This window comes from Limulus polyphemus, unplaced genomic scaffold (genome assembly GCF_000517525.1).
Source record: "Limulus polyphemus unplaced genomic scaffold, Limulus_polyphemus-2.1.2 Scaffold2840, whole genome shotgun sequence".
NCBI lineage: Eukaryota > Metazoa > Arthropoda > Merostomata > Xiphosura > Limulidae > Limulus > Limulus polyphemus.
Window position 1 is genome coordinate 89366 of NW_013668450.1, and position 10843 is coordinate 100208.

Sequence of the window (10843 nt, forward strand, 5' to 3'; positions counted from 1 at the left end):
TCTTTCACCCTTTACCCTGACAGGCTGGGTTTGTCAGCTTATCAGTCTGGCTTATTCCTCCCTGTCTCCTTCTTTAAGAAGTCGTTTTCCAGGTCTTCCTTTGCAAGAGATTCTTCAGTTGGGCATGTGGACTACCCTCATATGTTCATCTCCCACTACCTTTAATGGGTGGCCATTTCTTTCTCGTACAGGTACTGCCTTCTGCCTGCCACCATACTTCATATGTTGGTTTGACTGTGACTCGATAAGTTTGCTTTTCCTTTTCTGATTGTGGATTTGCACACACGTGCCCTGTTTAGTTGGATGGTACAAAGTTTATCCCTTCTGTCTCCTAAACTTGAGGTGAGTCAGATTATACATACCCAATGCATCTGGTTTTGGACTGAAGTTGACCTGTCAGGTTCAGTCTGATATGTTCTGGCCATTCTACACCATGGAGCACCATGGTTATGCTTTCTGGAGATTTCAGTGGGATGTAGAGCCAGATCAACTTGTCTTTTCTATCCAATCATAGATATGCCCCTCATGACTTCCACCCAATTTTGTGACACTTACTACCACACTTGACGAGGAGTATACCTGGTACAGAAATGGTGCAGTCTTCAACGGGTGTTCCTGTCTTAAAAGATGTCATTCTACATGGGTGTTCTTTGGGTGATTTCATAGGATGCTCCTCTATATCCCTCCACCTTTTCAATGTGGGAGTCTAGCTGTTATGTCAGAGAAGGTAAGGTACTGTATTGGAAGTTATTTTCCTGAAATGAAAATATATTTCTGATAGCTACATACCTCCTCTCACATTTCCTATCGTTTCACTTCACTACTGGTGCATATTTTCTGCCTATTCTGTAAGTGATTGTGAGGCAAAATCGATTAGAGGGGGTAACCTGCATCAGGAGAGTGTGATGCATGATAATTTGCACACGAAGATGCAGTAGACCATATTTATTGTGGGGTAGATGGGAGTTTCAAGGTTAGTGATGAGCAAAAAGTTTTGCATATAGAGGGGAGCACTGCACAAGAAAAGCTGTTATGTGAAAGAAGGTAAGTACATATTGGAAATATATTTTAAGTGAAGGAAAATAACTAATTAATTGGGCAATAGGAATAAATATAGTAAAGATCAATAGTTGATTATTTTTGTGACAGTCAATTAAATTGTAATTTTGATTAATTGATTATTTTCATGACAATCAGTATAATTAGATTAATCAATGCTTGTAATTATCAGAAACTCTAATTTCGATTAATCAATTACTTTATGTGAAACTAATCAGTCTAATTGCCACTCGTAGGTATTTGATTACATGAATTGATAAAATTGTCCAGCTCTAAAAACAATTTGGGCTAACTTTTTGTTTTTTCAACAACATAAACCTAAATTATGTTTGTCTGTGGTTTTAACGCACAATGCAATAAACATCAGATTATTTAGCAAATGGTAAAAACTATGTTATTGTAATTTAAACTTTTTCAGAGCTGTTACTGTGTCTTTCCACATGGAATAAAAACTCAGTTTTTCATTCTGGATATCTGGTAACCCTAGGTATGGTGCATATAAATTATTTACAATTACTAGTTCCCCCTGTGTGTGTTGATTGAAATGCTATTTGGGCAACTGTCTAGAAGAACTTCAACATATAACCCACAAGACTTATGGGAAGTAAATATGTTATAAGAAGAAAAAATAATGCATATTTGTTAAGATAATTGATATGAAATTTAAAAAAAAGAACTTAAAGTAAGTTAGTTCTTTATTTTATAGAATGCATGAAAAACATTCACTGATTTGATGATAGTATGCTACAGTGCAGTGTAAAGTTTAAAAAAAAAGGTATTTGAAAAAAAATCCCACTTATTTACCCTAACATAGAATTATTACTATTATTATGACTTAATGTATAATGACAAATAAACATGTAATAAGGATAGAAAAGTGTTGGATTGGCATTTTATTGATTTGCACTAGAATATTATTGTGTACAAAGTAATAACTAATTTTATACCAATGATAATCTTATTCTCATCTACTTCTAAGAAATGAAGTGGCACATGCCACTAAGTTTATTGTCTCTTTGTACAGTGTAGATGCATGTAAATATCCTTGTTTTGATCACCTAAATATAGTTGTGTACATTCTATTCACCACCATGTGGTTAATTGGCTCGATGTAGTTGTGTTCATGTAAAATCATAAACTCAATCCTAAGAATTAAATGTATGTAACTTATGTTATCCTGCATCTACTACTAATCTCACTAGTCACTGTCATTTTTAATATTTTTGATTTATAATAAATGTCCTAGAGTACTAAGAACAAAATAGATTTTGTTTAAATTAGTAATGTTTATTTCTGTTAAGTAATAGCCGAACTGTTATTTCTGAATCTGTTTTGAATATTATTTCATAATGTATAAGCTTCTTTTATCTACTATTATGTATTTCATTATTAATTCACCTGCAAAGAAAAAGTTTTGTTTTTACTTGTGAACCAATGTTGTTTGATATACAAGGCTGTTTAGTTTAAGAGTTATTATTTAGTTTTCATAACACGAGTTAAGTTTACTGATTTTAGAAGCAATAGTTAAGGCAAGTTTGCTTATGTAACTGTTTGCAAATAATTTATCATGTAGTTCAGTTGTTGTGAATTGACGTCATATTACTCGAACCTTATGAATTGTTCTTGTTGCTTTAAGTGAGTATTGTTGCATCATAACATCTTATAGTTTATTGAAAGTTTGAGGCCTCAGTTGGGCAAGATATAAATTCATGTCCAACCAAATTAGTAAGAAAGTTAGTTAAGTTAGTGAAAGTGAAAGTTAGTAAGTTAAAGATATAGTCAGATATATCTATATTGTGTGTTTGTAAGTTTATGTATAAAGAATGCATAGTGGAGACTTAAAGTATTATAATTGCAGATTGTATAGTCATAAACAAGAGTAGAGAAGAATAACTTGTCTTTTCTAAGGGTGTTCTAAATTATTTGAACACGCTGTGTGGACTTTGACAAAAAAAAAGAGACAATTATTTAAAGTTCTGAATACAACTGTGATAACTAATAGTGTAACAAATATTTTGGACATACATTTGAATTGTTTTGAATATATTATTTTAAAACAAGTGGATTGTGTGCTGTCCATTTATTTTTCAAATTTATTACCAATAAGTCACAGACACCTGCTGTTCAGAATCTGACCCTATAAAACCTGACAAATGTGATAGTATATTTACTAAGAACTTCTGCCTTTATACCTTATTAAGCTAAGTAGTGACATCTCAAGAGGTAAAAGCATCTACAATGACTAAACTGCTCTAAAGATATACATTATAAGAAAAAATTGTGTAAAATATAGGATAAATGTTATAAAATAATTGACCAAACATGTTTTATGTGTTATTGTATTGATTTTGACAAAATAATGAAGATAAATTAGTTAATTTGTAAATAATTTACAAAATCTGTATATATATTCTGGAAATAAAGATAGAATTGGTTCTGTTATGCCCTTCCTCTTGTAATGTTACCAAATGCTTGTTAGGATTTATTAACAAGAATATAAACAATTTTTAAGAATTTTATATGATATGAGACATTTAGCAAATGAAGATTATTGTGTCCTTTCTTTTCTTCAGACTGAAGAATGTAGTGACACCTCTATGGGAGAAAGACTATCAGGAACAGTTAAAACTAAAAGAATCCAACCTCCATGGAGTTTTAGTGAAGTTAGGAAGAAAAATTGAGAAAATCAACCCTTCTCTTTTGCCATGGCTACAAGAGCAACGGTAAGTAGTCAAATACATTTCAATGCCATTTTGGCACACACATCTGTGCCATTTAAGAATTTTGCTTTTATACCATAACTTTGTCTATAGCAACAATTTTTATTGTATGAGCACCTTTTCTAAGCTGGGGAATCCTGATATTGTGAATTATACCTGCATAAGACTTTAGTATTAGGCCTATTATATTTTTAACACTACATTCTTTATCCCTAAGGATTTTGTCAAGAAGAAGAAAAGTGTATAATAGTATTTCAACCACACTGTTTTAATAATGCATTTCAATCAATACAGAGCTCTTCAGGCAAGCTGGGATACGACAAAAATTGTTGTGGTGTGAACACCTTTTCTAAGCTGATGAAGCATGATTATTTATTATACTTATCATCAGACATGACTTTTAGGTCTATTATATTTTTTAACACTAGTGTTAAAAAATATAAGACCTACAAGTTATGTCTGATGACAACTATAGTAATACCTCTGTTAACAAATCCTCTGGGAATGAAGTTGGCTGTGGAGGGCCCTTTCACCCCTCTAATTTTGCAAAAAAATCTTCAAAAATCATGCAAATCAATTAAAATGAATAAATTTTAAATGTTAAATGTTCTCTGTAAACACAACCGAGTGGATTTTGTTTACATTATCAGGAACCAATCAGCAAAGAGCTTTGTGAATCTCCCTCTTTCCTCTACTACCTGCCATTGCTTGAGCTCCTCGTGTTAGTAATGTAATAGTGTTTTTTGCTATTATATAGTGATTTATTAGCCCAATTATGTCATCCAAATGTCCATCTGGTACTAGTGGCTTTACTGGTTAAACTTTCAGTATAAATTCGTCCCTTTGGAAACAAAAATGCAAATAATAAGTAGTGATAACATAGTGCTAGCTCCAAGAGAAGTCAGTGGTGAGTGTTATTTTATTGGTTTATTATCTTATTTAATGTATTTTGAATATGTATTTCTTTTTTGTGCATATTTCATGTTTTCAGACACATTTTAACCTTATTTTGTTGTACTTAATGATGTTTTCCTATTGTACCCCCTTCTCTGAAGTCCTGGAGTGCATCCCTATATCTTCTATGTTCTATCTACCTCTGGTAATGAAGTTTCTGATAATGAAGTGACATCATGGAACTAATCTACTTCATTATCAGAGGTATTACTGTATAATTAATAGACCTTTCCAGATCATGTAATTTACAGGAAGTGCAACATTAGCATTCACTATTCTATGTTTTAAGCTGTTCTGTGTGAATATGGTAGTGATAAAGCTGAGTGAATATGCTCAGAATCTTTAAAACTATGCCAAAATGGCTTATGAAAATAAGTTGAGATAACCTTGTTTGGGTGATTCCATTGTTTTCAATCCACTTAATATTATTCCATATATGAAGTGGATGACTATTCATGCTGATGACTTGCCTGATCATGAATCAAAGTCCAAATATGATCAGTTCCAAGGTACTATGATATTTATAAGTATTTTGTTGAATCCACAAGAAGATAAACCCACAAAATTATGATATGCTATAGAAACTTGGATGTTTAAATTATTTACAGGATGGGTGTCAGATATTAAAGTAAAAGTGATTGTGACTTGCTAGGGTGAATTTGTTTTTTTGTAGCTTCTTCTTTTTTTATCTCCAATAGTCTCTAGTATGAGTATAAAACATGTTGTCACCATTATTGAGTAATATAGTATGTTACCTTTATGCCTTTTGGTCTACAGTACCCTGGCCTAATCTAATGACAGTACTAATATCATTGTATTTACAAACATTACTCTTTAGTGCCCACAGAAATGATATAAAGCCATTATCAAATGTCATTAATTTCAATAATTAATATGTGGTATATTACTTATACAATATTTAATAATAAAGTTTAAATTTATACAAATATTCCTTCATAGATTTTTTTTCCAATATTGTCATATTTTAAAAATAATATATATATATATATGTTCTTCTTTTTGCTAATTGTCAAAATAAATGGATTTTACATATATTTTTTAATAGTATAAATATATACTATGTTGTTGTTGGGCTTAGAATTCTTCTATGGTAGGTGTCTGTGACTTGTTAGTGATAAATTCAAAGATGAATAAACAACACACACTTTACTTGTTTTCAAGTAATATATATATATATTTGGAACAAGTTAAATGTATGTACAACAAAGTTTTCATACTATAGAAATTACAGGCATATCATAAACACTATTTATATATAGTTCTTTTCTTCTAGTCAAAAGTCCACTTTCAATTACTTTAGAATTTCAGTTGACAAGTTGAACTATCTTCTATATATTACTATCATACTAGTATTCTGTGTATCATTCACTTACAGTTGTGGTATAAGTTATTGTAAATCGTTTGGTCTTCTTTCTTCTGAAGATCCTCTGTTCCTTTTGTCAAAGAGTACCTAGGCTGATTCAATTACTTTAGAACCACGCTTTGAAGGAATAAAATTATACTTCTTATCTTTTTTTATACTGTTGGTTTCACTCTGACATATTAAATTTTAGACCTATGTCAATCATTAGGCCTATCACATCTATGGTACTTTATGCCAACTTTATTCTCTTTTCCTATTATCTGTTTGCTTCGGTCTGTTTGCTGCTTCCTGCTCGTCTCATGCTATTTATATCTTTATTACATAGTCGTCTGGCCACTTTCTATATTCTCAACATGAATTAGTTATTAACTAAGCCTTTTACAATCATCTGCTTTTAACTCTTATAATAATAAAACCTGAAAATATTCTCTCACAAATATAAATTAATCACTAATATTTAAATCAAGCAGTATTTTATATTATGACAGATATCTTTAACAAAGTGTGTACTACAGATACAAATATAGTGTTACAACAGCGGAAGTCGCACGATGCTGGGAGCGTGTGCGCTGGAGTTTCTAGAAGGATCGTGACTTAGCAGGCAACCTCACAAATGTCCCAGCGTTTGCTAGACGCCCTCTTTTTTAGTATATAAGCCAAAGATAGATTGAAGAGAAATAATGAGATAATCGAGTCAAGTGTTTGTACCGAGAAAGAATAAACTAGTTTTAATTAAGAAAGGACTTGTATCGCTGAAGTTTCTTGGAACAAATTTTTATGGGAAATTATCAAACAAGCAGATACGTAACAAATTTGTGTCAGAAGTGGGATAGAAAAAAAAAGAAAAAAAAGATGGAGACGAGAAGTGGCAAATCAAACTACAGCTTAGCAGATTTGATGGCAGCAATACAAGAACAGCAAAAGAAACGAGAAGTTCGAGAAAAGAACAAGAAGAAAGACAGCAGCAGTGGCAAGAAAACCTACAACAGTGGCAGCTCTAACAGCAAAATAAACAAGAGAGGCTACAGCAGTGGTTGGAGGAGAAAGAAAATAAACAAGAGAGACTACAGCAGTGGTTGGAGGAGAAAGAAAATAAACAAGAAGAATGAGAAAAGAAACAAGAAGAAAGTCTCCAACAATTGAGAAAAATCCAGCATACACAAATGGAAAAGATTAGTAAATTTCAAAGTGAATTAAATACATTAAAGGATGATTTATTGTTCTTTACACAGGGAGGATATATTAACCATGGACCTAACCAGCCTAACAAGAAAGAATAAACTAGTTTTAATTAAGAAAGGACTTGTATCGCTAAAGTTTCGCGGAAAGAATTTTTACAGGAAATTATCAAACAAGCAGATGCGTAACAATACTGTAAAAGTTGCTAATTTTGTCCTATAACTGCATCAACCCATATTCATTTTATTTTTGGGTCAGCTGAGAAATTTATAAAGACATATCTGGTTCTGAACCAAGTCTATTGGTGGAGCTCAAGTTTGTTTTCATTGCCTTGAATCTATGTGTGCTGCTGTCCAATGTGGCAGATGCTAGGATAAAAAAACAAGATCATATGATGTCATTACTTCATTCTTGAAATGTCTATTATGATTTTACTTCAATCTTTGCTGTTATCTATTTGTTTGCAAATGTGTTTGTATTTTTTTTTTTGAGGAGTTAGAATATTGGCCTGCTATGTTTCTGTCTTTCTATGTCATTGTTAACATTGTTTGCATTTTTTTAGAATTATTGGCTTCAACATTTTATGGTTCCTGCTTTATCCCTCTCTTCTTCCAATAAGGTTTTTTTCTTCAGGCACACATTTTTAGTACTTGCTTGAGTTCATGATCATTTACTTTGATTCAGGTATAGTTCAAAGACAAGACCTTTAAATATGTAGACTACGTTATAAGTTAATTCTTTGAAAAAACAAACTATTCAGTATCATGCTAACCTACTGTCAAATGTAACTAGTAAGAGCACTAGCATGCTGCAGAACAACTAATACAGCTTATACTAATTTTTCCCTGCCATTATCAATTAGATCTGGAAGTTCATTTTCCACAGTTGAACCAAGTTCCGAGACTAGCAACAAAACTTTTGGAAGCAGAAAATGGTTGGTGTTGAATGTGGTTGAGGAAATAGAATCATATATGGATTAATGTTTAGCCTAATCCAAATGTTTTATTTTTCTGTAGAATGATGATAAACTAATTTTTAAACTATGCACAGTTTTAAGTTCACAGTTAAAACTTCTTGAAAACTCTAACACTTAAAAAACTAGATAGAAATTAGTGTGTGTTTGAATTTGCTGGTTCATACTAGAAATGGTCACATGTTTTATCAATGGTATCAAACCTGCATTTCCACTTTCTCCAGTAAAATTAGCACTTGAAAACTTTAAGAAACACACGTGGTACTAAAATCCTAAGTAGTACCTATCTCTCTTTTTCAAGTTTTAAGTACTTTATACTTCAAATTGTACTTATAAACTTTTTCTTATGTATTTAAAGTTTAAGCTGTTGTATTCCAGGTTATCACATTACAATTACATGTACAAATCATTATAATTTCATCTAATTAGCACAAACAGTACATCTCACAAGAATAACATAATTTTATAATCTTATTTTTTACGTCCTGTGCCCTATTGATCTTACTTTGGTGTGCTGATTCTTCCTTAAGATGTTCGTGAATTGCAAACTGTGCTAGATATGTTACTAGATATCTTATGTTGATACAAAGGTTTAATAAAATAAAATTAAAAAATTAAATAAATTGGAATTTGTGGATATAAAATAAAGACCTCAAAATAATTAGTTTCTTGTATGCTTATGTTTGTTCATTGTATCTCCACAAAGACACCCTGTTTTCTATTGTTTCTTCTTCTTTCTTCCAAACACTTTTCAGTTGACTGCCATTCCTTCATTTCTTGGCAGATTGACTTGAAACTTGGTAGGGTTGTACCTTGATCCAATACACCTAGATGCCTTTTTCATTATTTTTATTTTGGCCTTTTTAAGAATTTTATGGAGTGAAAGGTCAAACAACCCAAAAATTTATATTTTGAGCTTCTGTGTGGTCATATTTATAACAGTCAAGATGAAAATTGTCACAAAAATAAATTTTCATGCACCCAACACATTGACATACAAAAAAATTGAGAATGGTTTAATATATAAAAGTTTTATCCAATTATGCAAAACAGATGTATTCAATCAAGGGTGTAAACATTTGTGAGAAATATACTAGTCTGATTTGAAATTTTACTAGCCAAAGTTTTTTATTTCATTAGGATGACTAAAGTATAACATTACAAATAAGTACATACCTGTATTCATTACAATGATTTCTTCTACAGTATTATAAGACTTAGAGATATTACAATTTGATGCAGTATATGTGATGCAGACATGAAATTTATAGGCAAGTTAACCAGTTTACGTATTTAGTAGACTGGTTATATTGAGGTATTTAAAATAAGATGATTTAATTCAGAATATATAAAAATGTAAAATCTCTGCTGAGGTTATACACTTTACATATACAACAGAATCTAAAGAACCATATTGTGATCCAACATTCAAAACACCTTGCCTTTTTCTATCGTACATACGAAAAATACTTTGGAATTCTGAGTTGGTGTACAAGGCATTTCACCCAAACACAGCTGTTTCATTTCATATCAATAAACCATTACATCAAAAAATAACTATAATCATGAAAAAAAAATCATGTAGATTTGAAAGTGTTATAAATATGAAACTAAGTAACTGGATATTTTAACTTGCAAGTCTGTAATTGAATCACGCACATATGTTTGTATATCAGGCTTACAATAGCTTAGCTTATTGTTAATGAATATGATGCCAATCTTAAAAGAATTTCAGTGACAGTACATATTTAACAGTTGTATCCCACAACTGCTGTATCCCCCGACTAGTATGTATGGAATTCACAGTAACCCAGACTCAAAATTCTTTAGTCATAGGCATCAGGGTAAATAATATTTAAAATTTGATTTTTAAATTTTAAAAAAGTTTTCTGATTCAGTAACAGTTTGAATAATATATAAAACATTTTTACATATTTAAACCTCTAATTTTAAATACTTACTATTCAAAAGCCAAAATATTGTTAAATACAGTAGTACTCATAACTTGTATGTTTTAATTATTAATATTACAAGTTACAGCTCAGTCTGTAAGTCATGTATGTACATATTTGTGTGATTTGTTGATAACTATGGTTTAAACCCTGGGCCAGCGGAGCATTTTTGTGTACAGTGAAATAAATATGAGTTTTTTCTGTATTTTAATATTAAGGTTAATATATAATTCCAAAGCTGACAAATCCTGAGTCAGTGGTGAAATATAACATTATTACTTTTCACCCATAACACATAACTAAATGAAACTCTAATTTATCGAAAAGAAAGTATCTTTATCATATGTAAGTTGATTTTGACCAAGAATATTGTTAGAAGAATAGTGTTACCTGGCCTAATGTGATGCCATTTTGAAAACTTGGGTCTTAAGCAGTGGTGGGATTCAAATATTTTAACAACAGGTTCTCTCACTAGCAGCATGAGAAAATAAAAATAGGCCATCACGGATAGTGTTAAAGATTCTTTAGAAACTGTCAATTAAAAAAGTGTTTTATAATCTTTCAACTTAACAAAATTCAAATCTTTATTAATTTCTTCCATATGTAATACGTTAAAAATATA

At 31.0% G+C, this 10843-nt stretch overlaps 1 protein-coding gene across 1 annotated transcript in view; it reads left to right on the top strand.

The window, feature by feature from the left end:
• The window catches only part of LOC106468028 (tRNA (uracil-5-)-methyltransferase homolog A-like), an 82572-nt gene that overhangs the window by 28052 nt on the left and 43677 nt on the right, over positions 1–10843 (top strand). Inside the window, exon 6 of the mRNA XM_013928426.2 lies at positions 3633–3782. Within this exon, the coding sequence (XP_013783880.1) occupies positions 3633–3782 (150 nt within the window). The remainder of the gene's footprint in view (positions 1–3632; positions 3783–10843) is intronic.